Raw genomic sequence first — 27,212 nt, 5'->3', positions numbered from 1 at the left:
CCCATGTCTGTACTTACTCCTTTCCTTACTCCTGCCACTGTGCCGTCAGGGCTTCCAACCCGTTTTCCAATTTCTTTATCAGTTGCCTGCCTGCTTGTTGGGGCCCGATCCTGTTTTTCTCATTGAACCATCCCTTTCCATGGGCACAGGCTTTGTTCCACTACCAATTTAGCAAGGAGGGTGGGCTCCTTAACTAGCCCCCACCCCTCCTGGTCCCTTTCCTCTTCGTAATCACCCCACGGGGTGCTCTTCTTTGTCGTTGGGGGTGCCGTACATATGACCTTCTCCCCCTTCACCTGCTGTAATGGCTGCCACCTGGACCGAACGCATGGCCAATTGGCTTTTCAACTGTTCGATTTCCTTTTCATGGTGAGCACACTGCCATTGCGGCATATGCTGAGCACGGATGGTCAAGTCTTTGATGAGTCCCTGAAGGACCGGTACTTGCTTAGCCAGTGCTTCCAGGCAGGTGCGTTCTGCCTTTTCCACCTGGAACTCCTGTCTTAAGGCTTGCAACTTGTCCTGGGCATAGGCTTGGGTTGCCGCCTGGTTAGTGATTTGCACTTTCAATTGTTCAATTTCTACCAGCTGTCAGCTACACACCTCTTCCCTTCTCCCCAACTCCTCTTTTTGTCCTGACAACATTTGATATCACATGGCCGCCACAGTCCATATTAATCCCACAGCTGCCCCCTAGGCTTTTACCCTTCTGCTTTTCATACTCGGCATACCGGTCTACAAATCCTGTCAAGTATGCACGCTTCTCTGAAGCTCTGCCATGAAACCCCAGGGATTGTATCCCACTTTGGTGAGAGCCCTCTCCAACTGGGAGATGCCCTCACCCCCCTTTGAAAGAGGCAACAGGGTCCCGTCCCTCTTTGCTGCCTCCCCCATAGCACGGGCATCCAGTTTGCCAGCCTTCCTTGACCCCAACAGGCCAAGTAGCTGGGCTCTCGTATCCACGCTTCCTAATACCCATGCGTCCAGCCGTGAACCCATCAATGATGCCATCGCCCATGACAGCGGGACTCCCGAGTCTGCAGCTGTACCCTTCTGTTTCCCGAACATGTTGTCACAATCCGTTAGTATAACTCCTAAGACCTTTTCCAGTCCCTTGAAATTTCACGCTGCCCATGCCGGCACCAGGGCTTACAATGTTCACCCCCCGGGGCCAGAGGGAAAGACGCTAAGCCTCCCTCCATAATACTTGGTCCTCTACCATCGAGGGTCCATACACCAAATCCAAAACCTTTCTCGGGCAGAGCAAGAAACCTTAAATTCTCCTCTTACGCTCAGCCATGCTACGGCTGAGGGTGTATGCACCGAGGATTTTTCCTTTCACTTGGAGCGAGGCTCTCTAAGTCCTCCTCCTATTGCCCAGGACGTCTACAACCGGGGGTATACCCACCTGCAATGACTTCCCCCGCCGCCCAAAGTGGACCGGGGTGGAGAGAGGAATGTTAAACCCTCTCTCTGTTTCTCAGGAATACTACGGCTGAGGGTGGGCACACCTTTAATCATAAAATCCTCAACATGAAATACCAACTGTGCCGGGCAGAGCAAACATGAAATACCAAGGGCAGACCAGCTGGTGCGTTCCGCGGGGTCTCCCCTCCCCCCCCGCCGCAATTCTCCACCAAAAATGTGACAGAGAGAGTGTGACAGATTTCTGTTATCAATCTGCCTGAGGCATCAGGTGATCAGGCTGAGGCCACAGGATCGTTAGGGTATGACAATGCGGTTCTGGCGGAACCCAACTGAGAGCGCCAACTCAGGACAAATTGCTAAAATAGGGCAGTTACAGCCCATGGCTGGGGTTTTTCCACCTCTAAGGCAAACCAAACCAGCCAGACTAAGACTTCGGTCTCATCCCACTGGCTAACCGCAAGTCTCACAAGCAATCTCCTTAGACACTCCAGATTCCCAGTATTACCACCAGTGCCACACGTTATGGGGACAAATGGTTATAAAAACCAATACCCCAGTAAAAGAAAAAGGTTCTCCTGATCCCAAAGGACCAAGCCCCAGACCCAGGTCAATATACAAGTCAGACCTTACCCACAAATCACGCTGCTGCCAATCCTTTAGAATCTAAAATCTAAAGGTTTATTCATAAAAGGAAAAAGATAGAGATGAGAGTTAGAATTGGTTAAATGGAATCAATTACATACAGTAATGGCAAAGTTCTTGGTTCAGGCTTGCAGCAGCGATGGAATAAACTGCAGGTTCAAATCAAGTCTCTGGAATACATCCCCAGCTGGGATGGGTCATTCAGTCCTTTGTTCAGAGCTTCAGTTTGTAGCAAAGTTCCCCCAGAGGTAAGAAGCAGGATTGAAGACCAGATGGAGATCAGGCATCAGCCTTATATAGTCTTTTCCAGGTGTAAGAACACCTCCTTGTTCTTACTGTGGAAAATTACAGCAAAATGGAGTCTGGAGTCACATGGGCCAGTCCCTGCATACTTTGCTGAGGTACAAGGCGTATCTGCCTTCTCTCAATGGGTCCATTGTATAGCTGATGGTCCTTAATGGGCCATCAAGCAGGCTGGGCAGAGCTAATCTCAGCTTGTCTGGGATGTCACCCAGAAGCATAGCATAAGTTTGCCATACCGACAGTATAGAGCCAATATTCATAACTTCAACTACAAAACTGATACACACATATAGACAGCATAATCATAACCAGTAAACCATAACCTTGTCCGAGACACCCCATTTGACCCCCTTTATACAAGATTTGGGTGCCACTACAGGACCTTGGTTGCAACAATGATCTATATGGTCCCAGCTTATGTCAATAACGTCACATAGGGTTGGAGATGAAGGAGCACACCAAGTGACTAATTTTAAAGCTTTATTAATTAAATAACAGCGGTGAGTGCTGGGTGCTCCCCACGTCACTCAAAGGAAGGAAAAAAGTGTTAGTGCCTGTGCCCTAACCCACTTTCATACTCACACATGCACAACCCAAGGCTGGCCAAGCCTGGGTGTAACGTAAGAAGAAGAGGGGGGACGGGCACTAACACTCACCACTGTTATTTAATTAATAAAGCTTTAAAATTAGTCACCTGGTGTGGTCCTTCATCTCCTACCCTAATGATCCTGTGGCCTCAGCCTGATCACCTGATGCCTCAGGCAGATTGGTAACAGAAATCTGTCACACTCTCTCTCCTTCCTCAAGGAGAGCTTCCCAGCCCTGACTACCTGCATGTCCCCTTCCCTGCCTTATCTGGGTACCCCAGATGCCCCCCAGTCTGTCAGTGTCTCTCGAGTCTTGCTCACACTCAGTGGCTCTTTCGCGCTCACTCTGAGTTTCCGTGTGTCCTTGTCTCTTTTGAGTGGGTGCTGTGCTGCCTCGCCAACTATCAATGGGCTGTGTATGACCCTCCTGATGCAGGGCCTGGCTGGTAACCAGTGTCAGGCATGCTCTCAGCACACCTACATGACTGGTCCCAATAGTGAGCTAGGCATTCCCCAGCCTAGCTTGAAAATGCCATTTAGGGTATGTCTACACTGTAATTAGACCCCCACGGCTGGCCTGGGCCAGCTGACTTGGGTTCATGGGGCTCTGGCTAAGGGGCTGTTTAATTGTGGTGTAGACATTCAGGCTTGGGACCACGCAGTAGACAGCATCACATGCTTCAGAGAAAGGTACAAGAACCCTGCAGGAGTCAGCAGTGGAATAATCTGGGATTCTGCTACGAATGCTTACTATAGTCTCCACATTGAGTTTAAGGAGTTTAATTTCCTCACTTCTAACCATAGAGCCTCTTTGATTAGCTTATATTTTTTAATCCCCTCTGCAAAGCTTAGTGTCATGGTGCTACTTTTGCTCCCCCAAGAATGCGGCACAGAATTCTTTAGTGATCATTCTAATTTAGTGGCTCAGCTGTTGTTACTTCATGAACCAACTCCTGGGTGTTGTTTAGGATTAAGTACAAAATAGTCTTTCCTCTTGCACTTGCTGAAAACTTCAACAGAGTTGAAGCCTTGTGCAGAGTTATAAAGGTTTATAACTGTTCCTTTTTCTTTGAGTACAGTCCCTATAGGTGCTTGACTCCTGGAGCACATACGACCCTATGTTTTTCTTGTGTCCCTTGGCTTCCCTTATCAATATCCTACAGTTTTTAACTTATGATTTATATTCATTACTGTCAACTTCCCCTTTCTTCCATTTTTATATATTATTTATTTTTTACATATGCCTTCACTACCCCTCTAAAGTAGGTTGTTTTTTTAACCAGCATGACCTTCTTCCTCTATTGTGGGATTGTGGTTTTGGGGGCATCTAGTAAGGTGTTCTTATCACTATGCTCATTCACATGTTTCTGATTGAGTTCTTCCCCCCAGCTGATTTGGCTCATAATTGTTTTCAGGTTTGTGAAATTGGCCTATTAGAGCACCAGGTATAGATATTACTGGTCTGAACTTTATTCTGCTTGCACATTATAAATGTGATCAAATCATGATCACCTGTACCTATGCCACAATTAACTTTTAGTTCTGTGATCAGTTCCTTTGTATCTGTTAGGACAAGGTCTAATACAGAATTCCCTGTTGTTGGCTGCAACACTTTTTGAGTTAAGCAATTGTCATCTATAGTGTTTAGACATTTCAAGGATGTTTTAGCACTGGCAGCATGAGACCTCCAGCTCCTGTCATTCAAATTGAAGTCCCCATGAACAGTTTTTTCCCTACGCATTATAGATAAGTGCATAAGGAGGCAGTCATCCTGTTCTCTAGTGTGATTTGGAGGTCTGTAGGAGACACAAACTATTACCCCATCTTGTGCTTTATCTCTTAGAACATTGATCTGTAAGCATTCAAGACCATTTTCTTTTGAGTTATCAGTGACTCAGAAAGAGGTAATGCCATTTTTAACAGAGTGCCCCTCCCCTTCCCCTTTTGCCCACTCAATCCTTCCTAAATAGATTGTAATCTTTGATTTTAACATTCTAGTTGTGCATATCTTCCCATTAGGTTTCAGAATACCAACTAGATCAAATTTATGCTTATAAATGAGCAATTTAAATTCCTTTTGTTTGTTACAGCAGTCTCCTAGCATCAATGTATAGGCAATTCAGGAATTTCTCCTCTTCATGGTTTTTGGTTTCTTGACTAATTTTGTTCTCAACCTCTTGATTTTGTGCTTCCCTGTTTTTACCTTCCCCTTTTTCCTGTCTATTCTCGTCAGCTGGTCCCCAAGGAGATTGATCCCACTTCTGCTGAGGCGGAGACCATCCAAACTATACAGCCCCCTTTCCTTGTGGTGGACCCATGTCCCACAAAAGCAAAGCCCTGCAGCCTGTGCTACTTTCCTAGCCAGTGATTCATTTCCAGAGTCTTCTGCCTTCTGTCTTCCTTTGCTCGTGGGACAGGAAGGTCTCAGAGAAGATCTCTTCAGAGTTCCCTGAAGCCATCTACTATCTGTGAGGTATCCCACAGCGCAGGGTCATTAGTGCCATTATGAACCATTACCAAGGGATCCTTGCCCATCGACTTCAGAAGCCTTAGAGTGACATTTTGTGTCTTGACTCTGGCAGGGCTGGCTCCAGGCACCAGCGAAGGGGTGGGGCCAATAGAAAGGGGCCAATAGAAAGGGGCGGCACTCCATCCGTTATTGCGGTGGCATGTCCAGGTCTTCGACAGCGCTTCAGCGGCGGCTGAAGCACTCTGTTTTAGTCTTCGGTGGCAATTCGGCGGCGGGTCCTTCATTTCATCTCTTCCTCTTCGGCGGCACTTGGGAGGCAGCTCAATCGGGTTTTTCTTCATTTTCTTTTCTTTTTTTCTTCGCCGCTTGGGGCGGCAAAAAAGCTGGAGCCAGCCCTGGGCTCTGGAAAGGCAGCACATTGTCATATTGTCCACCTGTTCCTTGCAGAATGTTCTTTCAGTTCTTCTGAGTATTGGATCTCCAACAAGGATTGTCTGTCTTTGTTGGATGGTTGGAAAACTCTTTGCAGGTAAGCTTGATTTTCTTACAGATTGGGCTGACCTGCCATCCACACATGTGTCCCGTACATATCTCCATTCCCTTGGACCTGTTCGATCGTGACAGGTACCTTCTACAGTTTCCACACTGAGGTATCAATTTGAAACTTCTAGTTGTGTGTAATTCATCCAGGTCCTCTTCTCTTTGGTGGTCACAGCTTGCCCATCCTCATCTATCTCCAGCTGTGTAGAATGCTGGCAAGACCTCTTGCCTGTGGTGGTTACAAACTGCCTGGCCTCCTCGCTGACTTCCTCTCACACCGATTCTTGTGTGGTCAGCTCCTTTAGTCCTTTAGTTTCCTGAACCTGGCGGTCTAGGAATTTCTCAGCTTCTCTCATTCTTAGTAGCATCTCAACTTGCCCCTCTAGTCCAAGAATCTTTTTCTCCACCACAGCCACCAACTTGCACTTCCTCCACAGGAAATCCTAGGAATCTCCAGGCAGGAATCTCCCAACTTTCCCCCAAAAACCACATAGAATCATAATCATAGAATATCAGGGTTGGAAGGGACCTCAGGAGGTTGTCTAGTCCAACCCCCTGCTTAAAGCAGGATCAATCCCCAACTAAATCATCCCAGCCAGGGCTTTGTCAAGCCTGACCTTAAAAACCTCTAAGGAAGGAGATTCCACTACCTCCCTAGGTAACCCATTCCAGTACTTCACCACCCTCCTAGTGAAAAAGTTTTTCCTAATATCCAACCTAAACCTCCCCCACTGCAACTTGAGACCATTGCTCCTTGTTCTGTCATCTGGTACCACTGAGAACAGTCTAGATCCATCCTTTTTGGAACCCCCTTTCAGGTAGTTGAAAGCAGCTATCAAATCCCCCCTCATTCTTCTCTTCTGCAGACTAAACAATCCCAGTTCCCTCAGCCTCTCCTCATAAGTCATGTGCTCCAGCCCCCTAATCATTTTTGTTGCCCTCCGCTGGACTCTTTCCAATTTTTCCACATCCTTCTTGTTGGGTGGGGCCCAAAACTGGACACAGTACTCAAGATGAGGCCTCACCGATGCTGAATAGAGGGGAATGATCACGTCCCTCGATCTGCTGGCAATGCCCCTACTTATACAGCCCAAAATGCCGTTAGCCTTCTTGGCAACAAGGGCACACTGTCAACTCATATCCAGCTTCTCATCCACTGTAACCCCTAGGTCCTTCTCTGCAGAACTGCTGCCTAGCCATTCGGTCCCTAGTCTGTAGCAGTGCATGGGATTCTTCCGGTCCTAAGTGCAGGACTCTGCATTTGTCCTTCTTGAACCTCATCAGATTTCTTTTGGCCCAATCCTCTAATTTGTCTAGGCCCCTCTGTATCCTATCCCTACCCTCCAGCATATCTACCACTCTTCCTAGTTTAGTGTCATCTGCAAACTTGCTGAGGGTGCAGTCCACGCCATCCTCCAGATCATTAATGAAGATATTGAACAAAACCGGCCCCAGAACTGACCCTTGGGGCATTCTGCTTGATACCGGCTGCCAACTAGACATGGAGCCATTGATTACTACCCATTGAGCCCGATGATCTAGCCAGCTTTCTATCCACCTTATAGTCCATTCATCCAGCCCATACTTCTTTAGCTTGCTGGCAAGAATACTGTGGGAGACCGTATCAAAAGCTTTGCTAAAGTCAAGGAATAACACGTCCACTGCTTTCCCCTTATCCACAGAGCCAGTTATCTCATCATAGAAGACAATTACGTTAGTCAGGCATGACTTGCCCTTGGTGAATCCATATTGACTGTTCCCGATCACTTTCCTCTCCTCTAAGTGCTTCAGAATTGATTCTTTGAGGACCCGCTCCATGATTTTTCCAGGGGCTGAGGTGAGGATGACTGGCCTGTAGTTCCCTAGATCCTCCTTCTTCCCTTTTTTCCCCCACATCAGACTAGGCAGGAAGCTGCCTTTCATACCCTGGATGTGCAAAGGTCATTACCCTTCTATTTGGACAGAATCAAACCATTCAGAAACTTTCACAGCCGCTGTTTCAATTGCAAACATACCCAAAGGATCCACAATCTCCACCCACAGGCTTTCAAGAGGGCTCTCTGGGTGTACCATTTCATGTTATGTCTCCGCCAACATTCAACCTTCTTCTAGAACAGGGGTGGGAAAACTTTTTGGCCCAAGGACCACATCTGCAAATAGAAATTGTATGGCGAGCCATGAATGCTCACAAAATTGGTGTTGGGGTGCAGGAGGGAATGAGAGTTCTGGTTGGGGGTGCGGGCTCCAGGGTGGGGCCAGAAATGAGGAGTTCAGGGTGTGGGAGAGGGGTGGGGGTGAAGGCTCCGGCTGGGGGTGCAGGCTCTAGGGTTGGGCTGGGGATGAAGAGTTTGGGATTTAGGAGGGTATGAGGGGTTTGGAGGGGGGGAGGGGGATCATGGCTGGGTTAGGGTGTTGGGGTCTAGGAGGTGCTCAGGGGTGCAGGCTCCAGGCGGCTCTTACCTCAAACGGCTCCTGGAAGCAGCGGCTATGTCCCCATTCTGGCTCCTACATGGAGCTGCGGCGAGACGGCTCTGCGTATTGCCCCATCCGCAGGCGCCACCCATACAGCTCCCATTGGCCACAGTTCCCAGCCAATGGGAGCTGTGGGGGCAGTGCTTGGGGCAGGGCCAGTGTGCAGAGCGGAGCCCCCTGGCTCATAGGAGCTGGAGCGGGGCCATGCCGCTGCTTTCAGAAACAGCGTGGATCGGCCCCCAATCCTGCTCCTTGACTGGAGCGCTGGAGCGCTGAAGCAGGGCAAGCCCCAGACCCCGCTCCTCAGCGGGAGCTCGAGGGCTGGCTTAAAATGGCTGGTGCGCCGGATCTGGCCCGCAGGCTATAGTTTGCTCTCTCCTGTTCTAGAATATTGACCCATTCTACAAGGTCATAGTCTGCATCCATGCAAGAATGTTCCAGTAGCTGAAACTTGCAGATCTGCAAGCTGCACTTTCAGTACAAACTTTCTCCAACCACTATGCTTTGGTTCATGCCTCTAGATTAGATGCTGCAGTTGGCAAGGCAGTTCTGCCTTCAGTTAGACGCTAGTTCAAAGCTCTCTCTTCACTGTGGGGCTATGCCATGGGAGTCACCTGTGGAGCACCCAAAGGGACACACTTAAATAAGAAGAAGATGTTACTCATCTTGTGCAGTAACTGGAGTTCTTTGAGATGTGTGTCCTTACAGGTGTTCCGCTACCTGCCATACTTCCCCTCTGCTTCGGAGTTTCCTTGGCAGAACTTTGCAGTAGAGAAGGAACTGAGGGTGGTTCACCCATGCAGCCCTATACAGGCGAGTCTCATCTTATGCGCATTTAACATGTGTGAATTCAGCTTTGCGCGGTCAGCAAAAACAAAAAAAACAACAAAAAAAGAGAAAAATAACAATTTAAATACTATACCTGTAGTGCGGGCGATTCCGCCAGCCATTACACTCAATGTAATTTTGACTATACGCGATTTTTGCTTTACTCGCTGACAGCGGAACGTAACCCCAGCGTAAGATGAGACTCGCCTGTACATTCATGGTATGGGGCACAAGGATGTATAGAGTGCATGCACAAGCTGAACAGGTATTGCTACCAAAAAAGCTCCTATCAAGGTACAAGAGCCTATGTGCACCTGAAACGGAGTACCCATAGGGACACACATCTAAGCCAGATCTACACTACAAAGTTAGGTCGACATATGCCCCGTTAGGTCGAGTTAATACTGTATGTGTCTACACTACTGAATCCCTTCTACCGACCTAAAGGGCTTGTAAAGTCAACTTCTGTCCTCCACCTCCGCAAGAGGCATAGCACTTCAGTCGACATCCACACATTGACATGGGGATAGTGTAGACACTGCGTTGTGTAATTTGACTGAATTGGCCTCCAGGAGGTGTCCAACGGTGCTCTGCTGTGACTGCTCTGGGGAGCACTTTCAACTCCAGTGCATTTCAGCCAGGTACACAGGAAACAGCCATCCCCCTGTTAAAGCCCCGGGAACTTCTGAATTTTCATTTTCTGTTTGATCGGCGTAGAGAGCTCATTACGCTCAAGGCTGCAAATGCGCTCCAGCATGGAGCACACAGGAGGTGGTGAATCTTATTGTTGTGTGGGGAGAAAAGTCTGTGGAGGCAGAGCTCCGATTCAGCGGAAGAAATGCTGACATCTGTGCCAAAATTGCTCAGGGCATGGGGGAGAAGGGCTATACCAGGGACACACAGCAGTGCTGCATGAAAATAAAGGAGCTTCGGCAAACATACCAGAAGAGAAGGGAGGCAAACAGTCTCTCTGGTTCTGAGCCACAGACATGCCGCTTCTATGAAGAGCTGCATGCAATTCTCAGCGGCGACCCCCACCACTACCCCAAAATGCTCCATGGATACTTCCCAGGAGCCCCTGGCCAGCTCGGGCAACAACAAGGAGGACATTGTTAATGAGGAAAAGGAGGAGGAGGAGGAGAATGTGAGTCAGGCAAGCGGAGGATCCATTCTCCCTGACAGCCAAGAACTATTTTTAACTCTGGAGCTCATCCCTTCACAGGACCAATTGTCGGCAGAGCGTGATGCCAGAGAAGGCACCTACAAACTGTAGGGGTTACATGCTATTATTTTTAATGTTGAATCTGAACAAAATATTGGGATAGTGGCCACTCCAGCTATGTAGGGGTGCTCTCCGAAAAAGACTGGAGCAGCAAACTGACTCTTGCAGTACCCGGTGGTTCTGATTACATTGTGGCTTGCAGGGAAGTGCATTGAGGGGTGTTTCTTTTATAAAAAGATTTAACCTTGCACCAGAAACAATGTATGCACTGTTAATGCTACCCTTGTGCTTTGTATTCTTTGCAGCTGAAACCTTGTCCGTCAGCGCATCCTCCACACCAGGACAGAGACTTTCCAAGATTAGAAGGCTGAAAAAGAAGACTCGGGAGGACATGTTCAGTGAGTTAATGCGTGCCTCCAAGAGTGACAAGACGGAGCTCAGCGCATGGAGGATGACACTGTCAGAGAGTCTGCACAATAACCGTGAGGACAGAAGAGCATGCAGGGAAGAGGAGTGTGACACGCCGGATGAGATGGTTCGGATTATAAGGGAGCAAACAGACATGTTGAGGTGTCTGGTTGAGGTTTAAGAAAGACAGGTGGATGCTAGAGCCCTGCTGCAGCCTATGCTGAACCTGCTGCCATCGTCACCAAGTTCCACATCCTCCTCTCCCAGACGTCCTAGGATGTGGCCATGGGGGCGGGGCGAAGTCTGGTATTCCTTGCACTCAACTCCAGGGGAGGGTACAAGGACCAGAAGGCGCCCATTCCCACACCTTTGATTGTTATTGCAGTGCATCTGTAAGCAAACTGTCCTTCTTTTGCCCCAAGTTATCTTACTTTTCTTTGCTGTCTCTCAGTGTTTGTGAGCACAATAAAACTTAATGGATTGAGGAGAAAAGGCTCTTTATTCTTTCAGCACACTGTGGTTACCAGGGATGTAGTTTACAGGGGAGTACATGCAATAAAGGGGATAGCTTGGTAAGGAACAACACACGTAAGTGCCACATTACTGTGGGCCATTGATGAAACTAATTTTCAAAGGCTCACAGAGATGCAGTGCCCTTCAATGTGCTCTTCTTATTGTCCTGGTGCCTGGCTGCTCAAAATTGGCTGCCAGGCAATCTGCCTCAATCCCCCACCCGGGCGGAAACATTTCTCCCTTTGTTTCACAGATATTATGGAGCACACAGCATACAGCAACAACAATGGGGATATTGTTTTCACTGAGGTCTAACCTAGTAAGCAGCCTATGCCAGTGAGCTTTTAAATATCCAAAGGCACATTCCACCACCATTCTGCACTTGCTCAGCCTATGGTTGAACCAGTCCTTACTGCTGTCCAGGTTGCCTGTGTATGGCTTCATGAGCCATGGGAGCAAGGGGTAGGCTGGGTTTCCCAAGATCATGACTGGCATTTCAACATCACCAATGGTTATTTTGCAGTCTGGAAAGAAAGTTCCTGCTTGCAGCTTTCTGAACAGACCAGAATTCCTAAAGATGCATGTGTTATGTACCTTTCCCAACCATCCCATGTTGATGTCGGTGAAACAGCTCCTGTGATCCACCAGTGCTTGCAACACTATTGAGAAGTACCCCTTTCAATTTATGTACTCTTTGGCAAGGTGGTCTGGTGCCAAGATAGAGATATGCCTTCTGTCTGTCGCCCCACTGCAGTTAGGGAACCCCACCACAGCAAAACCATCCACTATGTCCTGCATGTTTCCCAGAGTCATTACCCTTCTTAGCAGAAGTCTATTGATTGCTCTAGCAACTTGGATCACAACAGACCCCATGGTAGATTTACCCACTCTGAATTGATTCCCTGTTGTCTGGTAGCAATCTGGCATTGCAAGCTTCCACAGAGCTATTGCCACACATTTCTCAACTATCAGAGCAGCTCTCATTTTAGTATTGCTGTGCTTTAGGGCTGGGGAAAGCTCATCACATAGTTCCTAGAAAGTGGTCTTGCTCATTTGAATGTTCTGCAGTTGCTGCTCATCATCCCATAGTTGCATAACAATGTGGTCCCACCAGTTAGTGCTTGTTTCCCAAGCCCAGAAGCAGCACTCCACTATATCAAGGTGATGCACAGCTGTCATCAGCATCTGTAAATTGCTCCTCTCCATAGCTTCTAGCAGGGCTGCTTGCGTGGCATCATGTTGTTCCACACAGCAGCTCCTGCTTTGGCTAAGCAAATACTGTAAGATAAGGAGCAAGGTGTTTGTAATGCTCACAATAACAGTGTACAGCTGAGCGGGCTCCATGCTTGCCGTGCTATGGCGTCTGCACAGGTAACCCAGGCTTAGGAAAAAAGGTGCAAGTAAGCAGGGTCTGCTGAATTCTTCCCTGACAGCTAGCTAGGAGGGGGAGAGACTTCAAGAGCAATCTGTATTTACATGAACACACCTACTCTGCTTAGATATTCGGCAGATAGAGTGAATATCTAAGCAGATATTCAAAGTGATCAACTTTGGCTGGTGGTGGGTTACAAATCACCTTATTACTGAATACAGGGGTAGTGAAATGCTGTTACCAATGTTGGCATTTTTGTGAATAAAGAGGAGCAGAACTGTGCTTAACCTGGCCAAAATGAGGGGGTCGCCCTCAGCTGAAAGGACCTCATTAAGCCAGGGACTCCAATGCCAGAGCCCTATGAAAAGCAAGAGGAGGGTGGTGACAGGTGTTCTAGCCAGGAAGCTATAAATTCTTCCCAAGGATCCTCCTTGTTCAAAGAAAGAGTTAAATAGGGTTCATTAGGAGCCTCTTTTGTTATTTTAAATTCTTAATTACTAAGAGCTGAAATCACTCTGGTCAAGTGAAAAATTCTCTATCTAGCTTACAAAGACCTGAAAATCACTGAGAGACTGATGTGTAGAGGACATAGTAGAGCAGCAGGTGGCAACAGAAAGTGACTGATAATTAGATGGCAAATAAGTGGCTGGGGAGGTAGTGTGCAGAGCAAGAAGCCAGCAGGACAGCTGGTAGAGAGGGATGGTGAGCAAGTGCCAAAGCAGCAGAGTGAGTAAGGTGCCTCCTTACCTCTACCCAGGGTGGGAAGTGAACTCTGCAGATGCACATCTGAACTCTAGATCTACACTGACCAAGGACAGCAACTGTGAGTGGGGTACAGAGAAGGGACAGGAACGTTAAAGGGACTTTTGGGTTGCTGGACTTAAGAACCTGAGGGGAAAAGGACACTGCCCAGCTTACTTGGGGGGGTGGGTCTTTTGCTCATGGTTTATGTTTATGAACCCTGTTTGTGGTGTTTTTCCAAATTAACGCTGAGTTACTTCCCTCCTTTTATTAAAAGTTTATTTTCTATACTCGGACTCTGTGCTTGCGAGTGGGGAAGTATTGCCTCTCAGAGGCACCATGGGGTGCTGTGTAAATTTCGGAGGTTACTGGGTATGGGCTCGAGCCGATTCTGTGTTGTATCTGTCGAAAGAAATCACTATATATTGAACCCAGCCCTGGTTGCTGTTGGCTCTGCCTGGCAGAAGGGTTACATTTTGGGGGGCTTGTCCAGGATGCTGGGTCAGTACCCCTCGCAAAGCACATCTTGAGTGATTCACTAAGTTGGGAAAACAATTCTGTTTATATGTTGAGGAAATCACTGTTTGTAAAATGGCTAATATGTCAGGTTTGTTGGGCCCTGACTCAGCAGTCCCTAGCTCGGGAGCTGCAGACTTGGCCAATGATTGGGCAAAAGCACTGGGGCAAACATTGGAAAAGGTTGTGCTGTCCCATGCTACGTCAAGCTCTTATTGTAAGTTAAAGTTATTTGCTGGGGGTCTCATCCCAATACCTGGGGAAGAGGAGTTTGAACCTTGGCTGGAACATACCACTAAAACGCTGCAGAAAAGGGAAGATGTCTAGTAGAGAGCCTCAGGGGCCCAGCATTAGATGTGATTCGCACCCTGAAGCTCACTAACCCTGAGGTGAGTGTGACGGACTGCCTAGAGGCCCTCGAGCACACCTTTGGGAGCATAGAGGGCTCTGAGGACAGTTATTGTACGTTCCTTAATTCCCAACAGCAAAGGGACAAGAAGGTTTCAGCCTATATACAGAGGCTGGAGAGACTGCTTCAGGGAGCTGTCAAAATGGGAGCAGTGACTGCTGAGCAGATGGACCAGACCGGCTCAAATCGTAAGAGGAACTCAATATCAGAACCCAATTCTACTTTGTCTTCAGTTAAGAGAACGACAGGAATGTCCCCTGGGTTACTCCCAGCTGATAAAAGAGGTCAGAGAGGAGGAAGAAAGGCAGGCTGCCAGTGAGTTTTGGGAAGCCCAACTATCTGAGCCAGCCAGCACTGCACCTCTGCGAATAGCCAGTGCACTCATGGTGAGCACCAGAGAGGAACTTGCCCAACAAGTGCAGGTCCTAACAGAACAGATAGCTGAGCTGCAAAGCACCATTGACTGAACTAAGACTTCCAGGCATAAGGAGCCTTTGGCTGTGATGTTGGAGAAGTCAGCATTTAGAGCCACCATCCCACCTGGGCAAAGTGGGAAAGGACAATTCTTCTGCTACCAGTGTGGACAGGATGGACACAGTGCTACAAAGTGTCATAATGAAGAAAATCCCTCCTTAGTGTATGGAAAGCTGACAACCAGTTGGGAGGGGTCAAGGAACTGCTGAAGGATCTGGGGACGGGGGCCACCCAGCCCCATAGGACTTGAAGGCTCCCCTGGAAAAGACAGTCCAGCTGTGATCCCCTCAGGACTGATAGGTCACGGTGAGGATTGAAGGGACAGAATGTAAAGCAGTGCTTGACACTGGATCTCAAGTGACGTTTATATTTCAATCATTCTACCAATGGATGCTTAGGCACCTGCCTATACAGCCATTGACAGACCTTGGCCTGTGTGGCCTCAGCATGAATGAATACCCCTACCAAGGGTATGTCATAGTGCACCTGGAATTTCCAGAGGCGGTTGCTGGGGTAAGAGAAGAGGTAGACACCACTGCCTTAATATGCCCTGATCCTAAAGGAATCTCTGATGTGTCTGTGCTGCTAGGGACCAACTCCAGTGTCTTCAAGGTGCTCATGGATTAGTGCAGACAATGAGCTGGGGCCCAATACCTAAACACCCTGATGATCCATATGCTTTGTGATGAAGCCTATAGAAAAATTGAGGGCACTAAAAAGGAGATGTCTGAGCTACCAATGGGAGTATTGAGGTATGTGGTCACGACTCCCTTTGTAGTGCCTGCAAGGGCAGAGCAAGAAGTACTTGTCATGAGTACCTGGTTGAAAGGCAGTAGAGGGGCATTGACAATGGTAGAGCAGCCAGCTGAAGGAGAGCTCCCCAAAGGAGTGCTGGTCCCCAGTGGAGTCCAGCTGCAGCCCAGGAAAAGGTGATTATACTGATTGCTAATGAAACAAGCCATGATGTTGATCCTGAATCCATTGTCAGACCCCAGTGTGAAAGTCAAGTTCTGGCAATAGATCCCTGCAAGGTTTGACTTTGGAGATTTGCCATTGTCTGAGGAGTGGAAGGACTGCCTGAGGAAGAAACTTTGTGAAAGAACCAAGGTATTCTCACTGCGTGAGTGTGATGTGGGATGTGCAAAAGCGGGAGAGCACATCAGACTACATGACTCCTGACCCTTCAGGGAGAGATCTAGGAAGATTGCTGTCTCAGAGATGGAAGATGTGCGACATCATCTTCACGAGCTGATTGCAAATGGCATAATTACTGAGTCCTGCAGCACATATGCCTTACCCATTGTGGAGGTCCGAAAAGAAAATGGGAAAATCCAGAGGTGTATCAACTACCGCACCCTGAACAGCCGCACTGTACTTGACCAGTACACCAAGCCTGGAGTCCAAGATGCCTTAGACTGTTTACTGGGAAGCCAGTGGTTCTCAGTATTGGATCTTTGAAGTGGATACTACCAGATCCCTCTGGGAGCAGAAGACAAGGAGAAGACAGCATTCATCTGCCCATTAGGATTTTATCAGTTTGAATGCGTGCCTCAAGGGATTTCTGAAGCACCTGCCACATATCAGCGTCTTATGGAGAAAGTTGTGGGAGACATGAACTTACTGCAAGTCTTAGTTTATTTGCATGACCTGATTATATTTGGAGGAACCTTGAAGGAGCATGAAGAAAGACTTCTTAAAGTGCTTGACAGGTTGGAGGCCTATAGATTGAAGCTTTCAATTGATAAATGCCAGTTCTGCAGACATACTCCTAGAAGAACTCCAGTTACTGCAGAAGGTAAGTAATCTCTCCTTTCCCTCCCCTTCTTCTAGCTTCCATGGGTTTGTCTGTCCCATAATGATACTTTATTGTAGGTGGCTTGTTGCGTTGCTTGAGTCTGAAGTAGAAATAGCTCAGACAGAATTCTAAAGCTCTTCTCTGGACATAAGACACAAGCCAACTTTATTTTTGTTTGACTCCATGGGAGAGGCCCCCACCAGGACCATAGGCCGGCTGGTCCTGTCCGCATCACAACAGCTGCTGCTTACTATACTGAGCTTTCCAAACTGGCAGGGAGACAGTGAATGAAAGTGCTCATGTCCCAGAGCAAAACCTAAACAGATTGTATGGTCTGAATCATTAATGCAGAAATGTTTTGCTGTAGTGCATAAGCAAGGAAAATAACCACTGGTTCTGAGCAGTTTGAGTCTCGCTACCTACAAAGTAGCAGAAAGCAGCACCCTCACACTAGAGTCCTAACAGAGATAGCACGTAAATGTTATTGTCTGGAGAGCAGGTTCCCCAGTCGGGTACCAGAGCAGGGAGGGAAGTGTGGGTCTGTCTCTAGGTGCTTTGAATGCCACGTCTCTCCACCCCTTGCTACCTGCCCTTCATTTCAATGAATTGGCCCGTCTCTCTTTTGTTCCAAACACATGCAGCCTTGCAGCTTCTCCGTTCGCAAGCTCTCCTTATAGGAAGGACTGTACTAAGCAATCAGATGCCATGTTATCATATTCTGCACTGCATGGGGGCTTTCTCTAGAGCCAACAGCCTGGCTGCTGTCACTGCTTGCTAGCCTCTAACACAGGATTTGGGGGCAGAAGTAGACAGTGACGCTTGGTGATCTGCACATTTATACTTAGACACAGCAGCCCTCTCTGTCTCTCTGTCTCTCTCTCTCTCTCTCTCTCTCTCTCTCTCTCACACACACACACACACACACACACACACACACACACACACACACACACACACACACTCACTCAAGGTGGGCTCTATCAGATGAGCTAGGATGGTAGCGTATATGGTGATTAAAACAGGGGGCTGGGAGATGGGGCCCTATGTTCTGGTCATAATCCTTCCACAGACTCACTGGCCATGCCATACATGCATCTCATGTCCCACTGTGCAGGGGTGATTCTAATACAGCACGTGGAGTCTCTGCCATGGGACCTGGGTGTTAACCATCTCTAACCTTGACCCATGGCACCAGGAGTGAAATCAGGCGTGCAGGAGTGAAATCAGGAAGGCCAAATCACACTTGGAGTTGCAGTTAGCAAGAGATGTTAAGAGTAACAAGAAGGGTTTCTTCAGGTATGTTAGCAACAAGAAGAAAATCAAGGAAAGTGTGGGCCCCTTACTGAATGAGGGAGGCAACCTAGTGACCGAGGATGTGGAAAAAGCTAATGTACTCAATGATTTTTTTGCCTCTGTCTTCACGCACAAGGTCAGCTCCCAGATTGCTGCACTGGGCAGTACAGCATGGGGAGAAGGTGACCAGCCCTCTGTGGAGAAAGAAGTGGTTCGGGACTATTTAGAAAAACTGGACGTGCACAAGTCCATGGGGCCGGATGCGCTGCATCCGAGGGTGCTAAAGGAGTTGGCGGGTGAGATTGCAGAGCCATTAGCCATTATTTTTGAAAACTCATGGCGATCGGGGGAGGTCCCAGATGACTGGAAAAAGGCTAATGTAGTGCCCATCTTTAAAAAAGGGAAGAAGGAGGATCCGGGGAACTACAGGCCAGTCAGCCTCACCTCAGTCCCTGGAAAAATTATGGAGCAGGTCCTCAAGGAATCAATTATGAAACATTTAGAGGAAAGGAAAGTGATCAGGAACAGCCAGCATGGATTCACGAAGGGGAAGTCGTGCCTGACTAACCTAATTGCCTTCTATGATGAGATAACTGGCTCTGTGGATGAGGGGAAAGCAGTGGATGTGTTATTTCTTGACTTTAGCAAAGCTTTTGATACTGTCTCCCACAGTATTCTTGCCACCAAGTTAAAGAAGTATGGGCTGGATGAATGGACTGTAAGGTGGATAGAAAGCTGGCTAGATCGTCGGGCTCAACGGGTAGTGATCAATGGCTCCATGTCTAGTTGGCAGCCGGTTTCAAGTGGAGTGCCCCAAGGGTCGGTCCTGGGGCCGGTTTTGTTTAATATCTTTATTAATGATCTGGAGGATGGTGTGGACTGCACTCTCAGCAAGTTTGCAGATGACACTAAACTAGGAGGCGTGGTAGATACACTAGAGGGTAGGGATCGGATACAGAGGGACCTAGACAAATTAGAGGATTGGGCAGAAAAAAACCTGATGAGGTTCAACAAGGACAAGTGCAGAGTCCTGCACTTAGGACGGAAGAATCCCATGCACTGCTACAGACTAGGGACCGAATGGCTAGGTAGCAGTTCTGCTGAAAAGGACCTAGGGGTCACAATGGACGAGAAGCTGGATATGAGTCAACAGTGTGCTCTTGTTGCCAAGAAGGCTAACGGCATTTTGGGCTGTATAAGTAGGGGCATTGCCAGCAGATCGAGGAACGTGATCGTTCCCCTTTATTCAACATTGGTGAGGCCTCATCTGGAATACTGTGTCCAGTTTTGGGCCCCACACTACAAGAAGGATGTGGAAAAATTGGAAAGAGTCCAGCGGAGGGCAACAAAAATGATTAGGGGTCTGGAGCACATGACTTATGAGGAGAGGCTGAGAGAACTGGGATTGTTTAGTCTCCAGAAGAGAAGAATGAGGGGGGATTTGATAGCAGCCTTCAACTACCTGAAGGGGGGTTCCAAAGAGGATGGAGCTCGGCTGTTCTCAGTGGTGGCAGATGACAGAACAAGGAGCAATGGTCTCAAGTTGCGGTGGGGGAGGTCCAGGTTGGATATCAGGAAAAACTATTTCACTAGGAGGGTGGTGAAACACTGGAATGCGTTACCTAGGGAGGTGGTGGAGTCTCCTTCCTTGGAGGTTTTTAAGGCCCGGCTTGACAAAGCCCTGGCTGGGATGATTTAGCTGGGAATTGATCCCGCTTTGAGCAGGGGGTTGGACTAGATGACCTCTTGAGGTCCCTTCCAACTCTGATATTCTATGATTCTATGAGTAGTCTCTTCCCAGGACTGTCAGTCACAATCTGAGCACAGAGACGTTATGATCTTCATCATAATGGAGGTGTGTGACCGCACCACACTGCTGTTTCACACAAACCCTATATTGGGCCTTAAACCCAGCTGTCAGGCATACTTGCTCTCTGGGTAGGACTGGGAACCAAGGGCAGAGTCAGGTAGTGGGGTTCTGTTCCCAGCTTTTCTGGTCATTTGTCCATGATCTTGAGTCATATACCCAGGTGCAAATTGTCAACTGTCATAGAATATCAGGGTTGGAAGGGACCTCAGGAGGTCATCTAGTCCCACCTCCGGCTCAAAGCAGGACCAGTCCCCAGACAGATTTTTGCCCCAGATCCCTAACTGGCCCCCTCAAGGGCTGAACTCACAACCCTGGGTTTAGCAGGCCAATGCTCAAACCACTGAGCTATTCCTCCTCCCTGTCCTGTAACTTAGGGTGCTTGATGCTCTAGGTACTCAGCACAGAACCTTCTGGACCTGGTTTAGAGGTGCCATTGGCTTCATTTGTCTAGGCACCCTTACATTATAACATGTCTGTATAGACCCTTGCATAAAGACAGTCTCTGCCCCAGCGAGCTCCCCATGTACATGATGGACTGCAGGCAACAGGTGGGAGGACGGCTCATAGATGCCTAGATTCAAAGACCAGAACGGTCCACTCTGATCATCTAGTCTGACTTTCTGTGCAATACAGGCTAAAAAACTCCCCCACCCACCCCCGCAGTAAATAGCAATACAACGATCACAGCTGGTTTTGTGGTGTTTCAGCACTTCTGAAAATGAGGCCTTAGGTGTGCAAAGCAGGGAACCTCAAACCGCCGCCGCCTTGAAGTCACAGGCTGCTTTTGGAAAAGTGGGCCATGACCTCTCTCTGTGCTTTGGCTGGAGTTAATGACGCTGACCCAGTTTAGTAAGATGCTGCCAGATCGGTGACTGAGATGCACTAGGGCATAGAAACACTGAAGTGCCATTAGCGCCCTAGCAAAAGATCTTTTCAGTTGTGTGTATCAACTCAATTATGTACCGACAACAGCAGTTTGATCTATTGCACACGCTGTAGATTTGTCCCAATAACAAAGGAAGCTGTACAATCTTGAGGCCTGTCTCAGAGCGTTGGCTTTTAATGTTTAATGGGAAAAAGCCCTGAGCAAAGGAATAAGGTAAGAAATATTTAATTTTACAGTGTTGGTTTGCACCATATGCTGTCCATTTTATAAATATTTCAGCGACTTTGCTCAACAAGCCCAAGCTGAATCTTCTGTGGCTTCCTCCCTGGAGAACTGGGCATTTATTCCCTTCCCTTACCAGCTGGCGTCTCCTCCCAGGGAAACTTTTAGTGATTATTGGCCTCTTCCCTACTGTGATGCTCTATGGAATATGTGGAACACTTTGTGAAATTGCAAGGAATCTGACCAGATGTGCCGTGTATGGTAGCTGTGAAAATGTTATGATTTGCCAAGTATGATGATCTTGTTTATATCTTTGTATCGCCTTTGTATTGTGAGTTATAGGTATATCTGTATTTCAAAACTTTTGCTGTGTTTCTGGGTGACACCCCCAGACCGATTAGCATTAGCACTGCCTAGTCTGTTTGATGGCCCATCAAGGGTCATCAGCTGTACAAAGAATCCACTGAAAGAAGCCAGGGGCTACACCTTATTCAGTCAGCGGGACTTGGAGGAGCATGCTGGTGGACAGAGAACTCTAAGGCTTGGTCTACACTACCCCCCCTAATTCGAACTAAGGTACGCAACTTCAGCTACGTGAATAACGTAGCTGAAGTTCGAAGTACCTTATTTCGAATTAGTTCAAACTTACCTTGGTCCACACTCGGCAGGCAGGCTCCCCCGTCGACTCCGCGGTACTCCTCTCGGCGAGCTGGAGTACCGCAGTCGACGGCGAGCACTTCCGGGTTCGACTTATCGCGTCCAGACTAGACGCGATAAGTCGAACCCAGAAGTTCGATTTCCAGCCGTCGAACTTGCCGGTAAGTGTAGCCAAGGCCTAAGACTTGTCCATGCCATCTGCTGTGAAGCTTGTGTTTGTGACACAGGAAGTACAAGCCACATGGCAAAAGGAATATAAAGGGCAGCTGCATGAGCTCCATTTGGCCAATCCTGCTTCTTACCTTTGGAGTAACTTTTCTACAAACAAAGCTCTGAACAAAAGCCTGGATGACCCATCCATGCTTTGGATGTGTTCCAGAGGGACTTTCAAGCCAGCAAACTCTCCAACACTGCTAAGAACCTGATATATGGACTTTGTAGTCTTATATATGTACCTGATTGCTTTACCACTTAACAACTCTCATTCTTTATTTTTTCTTTATAATAATCTTTTCGTTTTAGATACTAAACGATTGGCTGGCAACATGATATTATGGGTAAGATCCAAACTAATTGTGATAAACTCAGGAAAATGGCTCTGGGGGTGGGTAGAAAACAGTCCCAGAAGGTTAAAAGGCCCCCCTCCCTATCAACTGGGGAGGGGTGACTACAGGTCAGTCAGGTTCGGCTGAGAAGGGGTTACCAGAGATCAGTTAGGATCAGCTGAGAGGGAGTTACCTGAGGTCAATTAGGATCAGCTGATTCCAACTAAGGGCTGCCTGAGATCTTTTTAAACCCTTCCCTGGAGAGTAGGAGTCAAGCTCCCAGTAGGAGACTAGCAGCAAGGGAGCAAGTCTCTCCAGGAGGGGAGGCTGTATTCCCTCCCATAAGGGAGAAAAACAAGCCCAAAACACTGGCTGAGAGAAGGACAGACTGCCCCTGTACAGCCAAGAGGGACTGTTTTACCCCAAGCCCGTCTCACCAAGGCTAAAACCAGTGCAGGCTGGTGAGACCAAGAAGGTGCCTTGCCACATGTGGGATCTGTGAGTGAGACTTTGTGGCAAACCATCTCGGGGCAGGGTAAATCACCCCCAACAAAAAAATAAATAAAAATGGAGGATGTAGTGAAAGCGTTGGTGCGGGCCACCGCGGCCCAACAAGAGGCTACCAGGGTTCAGATGGCTACCCAGCAGGAGTCAGTGCGAATACATCAGGAGACAAATCAATTACTGATGAGCCAGGCAGCCCAGGATTGAGCCACCCTGCATGAGGTTGTGAACCAGCTAAAGGCCCTGACCACTCTGATGCACGGCCCCCATGGGACCCGGCCCCTGCGGGCAAGGAGCTACTTACAAAAGATGACAATGGATGATGACGTAGAGTCATATCTCCTTGCATTCGAGAGAACGGCCCTGCGGGAGGCCTGTCCCCAAGACCAGTGGGCCAGTATCCTTGCTCCTTTTCTGTGTGGGGAGGCCCAGAAGGCGTATTTTGACATGACAACAGAAGCAGCTACCCCCACTGAAGGTGGAGTTCTGGCGAGGTCTGGCGTGACGACAGCTATAAGAGCCCAGCGGTTCTACGAGTGGAAATACCAGGACAGGAAAGCGCTGAGGTCCCAACTGTTTGACCCGATCCACCTAGCCCAGAAGTAGCTGCACCGCAAGACCCATGGCCCAGAGAAAATAGAGAAAATCATAGTTTTGGACAGGTACGTGAGAGGGCTACCACCGGACATACGAGGATGGGTCAGGCAAAATGATCCCTCCTCCTATGACAAGCTAGTTGCCCTCATAGAGAGACACCTAGCAGCCCAAGAACTTTCTCGGACCACCGGGGAAGGAATGTGCCAGAATAGGAGGCAAGTCTCTGTGCTGAGGGCCCGAGTTGCCATAGCCACGGGCAGAACTATGGAGGGGAGGAAGGAGGCTGAAAAGCGACCAGAGATCGCGGAGGGACTTGGGGACTGGGGGAGAAAGACTTGGGGGGGTAAGGCCCAACAGCCCAAAAAATAGGGGGCTGCCCCAAGCAGGGTACAGATGTTATGCATGTGGGGAAATAGGGCATATAGCTGCCCAATGCCTGAACCTAGAAGAGCCCATGCCATGCGACCTGGGAGATCTAGGAGGCCCATGCAACCTAATAAATCTAGTAGGGGTTGTGATGGTCTCCCATAGGTATACTAGACCAGTTAATATGAATGGCATAGAGACCACCGTGTTAGTGGACTCGGGAAGTGCGGTTACTCTGGTCTTGGGAAAACTAGTTGGGCAAGACCAACTATCCCAGGCAAAACGCACAGAAATATCCTGTGTACATGGGAATGTCAACTACTACCCGACCATCCCGGTAAGAATAGAAGTCCTGGGAAACCCCATTAAGGTGACAGTGGGGGTGGTCCCGAAGCTACCGTATCCAGTCCTCATAGGACGAGACTTCCCAGGGTTTGGCAGCCTATTCCCCGGAGGGGAGTCAGAAGAAGGTAATAATCCCAACAGCAGTGGGATGACCCCGATAGTTAGCACCCTCCTGATCTTCCATGAATTTGCCCAGGATTTGTTCTCTCTCCCTGGGAAGCCCAGGAAGACCCGGCAAGAAAGGAGGGCAGATAAGAGGAGGAGAACGAGAATCTTGGCCCAGAACCAAAAGCCTACACTCGTAGGGGAGCGAGTTGGCCCCACTGACAAGGGAACTATGCAGGGGGTCAATGAACCAGAAGCCAGACCCAGTTCCCTGGGGACCCCCTGCTCCCGAGAGGGAGATGGAAATAGATCCTCCTGAGTTTGGGCAAATTGAACCCTCGCTGGAGAATTTTGGGCAGGATCAGGCCAATCATCCAATACATAACAATATTTGCAAAGAAGTAGTTGAGGTGAATGGGGTCCCTGTGGAAGGGAGAACCAAGGGCCCAGGGTCATATTATATCATAAAGAGGGATCTGCTATACAGAGTAGTCCGGATCCAAGAACAAGTCGTGGAACAGCTCTTAGTACATCAGAGGGGTGTGCTGGCTCTAGCCCACAGCCATCTGTTCGGGGGGCATCTAGGGGTAGATAAAACCCTCGATCAAATTCTACAGAGGTTGTTTTGGCCCAGAATTTATGCAGAGGTCTGATGATGTTGTGCCTCCTGTTCTGAATGCCAATTACATGGCCCCTACTACACTTAAAGGCCCCTTTGGTACCTCTGCCAATTATTGACGTCCCATTCGAGCGGATAGCTATGGACCTAGTAGGCCCACTGGAGAAGTCAGCCTGGGGCCATCAGCACATACTGGTTGTGCTAGATTATGCCACCCAATACCCTAAGGCCATACCCCTATGAAACACCCTGTCCAAGACCAGAGGATAAGGAATTAATCCAAATCTTCTCTAGAGTAGGGATATCCAAAGAGATCCTGATGGATCAAGGAACTCCCTTTGTGTCTAAATTAATGAGGGATTTGTGTGCAATGCTCCACATATGGACCATAAGAATATCAGTCTATCATCTGCAGACCGATGGCCTCATCGAACGTTTTAATAGAACATTAAAGAACATGATGCAGAAGGTGGTGAGCCAGGATGGGAAGAACTGGAACGCCCTGCTGCCTTACCTAATGCTTGCTATAAGGGAGGCTCCTCAGACTTCAACTGGGTTTTCCCCATTCGAGCTGTCATATGGTCGCCAACCCCATGGCATACTGGACATTGCCAAAGAGGGTTGGGAAAAACAGCTGAACCCAGGGAAAAACATCATTGAGCATGTGTTGAAGATGAAAGACCGGATAGCCCAAGTCGCCCCCTTAGTACGGGAACACATGGAGAGGGTGCAAGAGACCCAACGGACATACTACAATCGCTGAGCAACAATCCGAAAATTCCAGATGGGAGATCAGGTAATGGTGCTCATACCCACAGCGGAGAGCAAGCTCCTGGCCAGATGGCAGGGGCCATATGAGATAATAGAAGTCATTGGAGAGGTTGACTATAAGGTCCGACAGCCTGGTCACTGGAAGCCGGAACAGTTCTAGCATATAAACCTGTTGAAACCTTGGCAAGACAGAGAAGCTCATGTGGTCATTCTAGGGTTGCCACCCCCCCAAAAGCAACTGGCATGGCCAAGTGGGAATATCCATGGAATTGACCCCTGCCCAATGAACTGAAGTGATCAACATGATCAAACACAACCAGGACGTATTCTTGGAAAAGCCAGGCAGGACTACTGAGGTTCATCATCACATCCTAACAGATCCTGGAGTGAAGGTGAATGTCAAGCCATACCAGATCCCGGAGGTGAAAAGAGAAGAGATCAAGACAGAAGTCAGGAAAATGCTGAAGTTAGGAGTCATTGAAGAGTCTCATAGCCAATGGTCCAGTCCAGTTGTCCTAGTACCGAAGCCCGATGGCAGTATGAGGTTCTGCAACAACTTCCGGAAACTGAATGAAGTTTCCCAATTTGATGTGTACCCTATACCCAGGATAGACGAGCTAATTGACCGATTTGGAAAAGCACAATTTTTGTCCACCCTTGACCTGACCAAGGGTTATTGGCTAATCCCCCTGGCCAAGGCCAACAAAGAGAAGATGGCCTTTTCAACATCAGAAGGACTGTGTGAGTACACTCACCTTCCTTTTGGTTTACATGGGGCTCCCGCAACTTTCCAACGTCTCATGGATAAGCTGTTGCCATCCACATGGCAAGTATGCGGCCGCCTATCTCGACAACATCATTATACATAGCCCAGACTGGAAGACGCATTTGGAGAAGGTGGAAGGAGTCCTGGACACCCTGAGGAAGGTGGGACTGACTGCAAATCCCTCCAAATGCGTGATTGGGCTAGAAGAAGCCAAATACCTCAGGTATATCGTGGGGAGGGGTGTGATGAAGCCCCAGCTGAATAAGTTAGAGGTAATACAGAATTGGCCCTGACCAGTCCGGAAGAAACAGGTCAGAGCATTCCTGGGACTAGTTGGATACTATAGATGGTTCATCCCCCACTTTGCTACCAGGGCATGTCTGTTAACAGACTTAACAAAAACCCGTGGCCCAGACATAGTAAGATGGACCAGAGCGGCCAAGGAAGCTTTTGCAGATCTGTGGACTGCCCTCTGCACTGACCCAGTGCTGGTAGCTCCAGACTTTGAGAAGGAGTTACAAACCGATCTTACAAACCAATGCCTCTGACATTGGGTTGGGAGCGGTTCTTTCACAAATGGTCAGAGAAGAAGAACACACAGTTCTGTTCCTCAGTAGGAAACTCCTGCCCAGAGAACGAAAATATGCCATAGTAGAGAAGGAATGCCTGGCAGTAAAGTGGGCTGTAGAAAACCTACGCTACTACCTATTCGGATGGAGGTTTACCCTCGTCACGGACCATGCCCCTCTGAGGTGGATGCACCAAAACAAAGAAAGAAACACAAGAGTGATTCCTATCACTACAACCTTCCCACTTCAGAGTACAACATAGATCTGGAATCAAGCATGGCAACGCTGATGGCCTGTTGAGGGTGCACTGTTTGCCGACCCAAGTACCCCAATCACGTAGTGTTGAGCGGGGTGGGGTGGGGGTGGTATGTGATAAA

General features: G+C 48.5%; 1 protein-coding gene across 3 annotated transcripts in view; it reads right to left on the bottom strand.

The window, feature by feature from the left end:
• MID2 (midline 2) overlaps positions 1 to 27,212 on the bottom strand; it is a 465,133-nt gene that overhangs the window by 6,926 nt on the left and 430,995 nt on the right. Inside the window, exon 10 of one of the 3 annotated variants that reach the window (XM_065557201.1) lies at positions 2,084 to 2,405. The exons of the other annotated variants lie outside the window; for them this stretch is intronic. Coding sequence (XP_065413273.1) covers positions 2,363 to 2,405 — 43 coding nt within the window. The 3' untranslated portion in view covers positions 2,084 to 2,362. Of the gene's footprint in view, positions 1 to 2,083; positions 2,406 to 27,212 lie in introns of those variants that run through there. 3 annotated transcript variants of the gene reach the window in all.

The sequence above is a fragment of the Chrysemys picta genome, chromosome 9 (genome assembly GCF_011386835.1).
Source record: "Chrysemys picta bellii isolate R12L10 chromosome 9, ASM1138683v2, whole genome shotgun sequence".
Lineage (NCBI taxonomy): Eukaryota > Metazoa > Chordata > Testudines > Emydidae > Chrysemys > Chrysemys picta.
The sequence above is the reverse complement of the archived record's forward strand: the minus strand, read 5'-3'. Positions and strand labels throughout refer to the sequence as shown.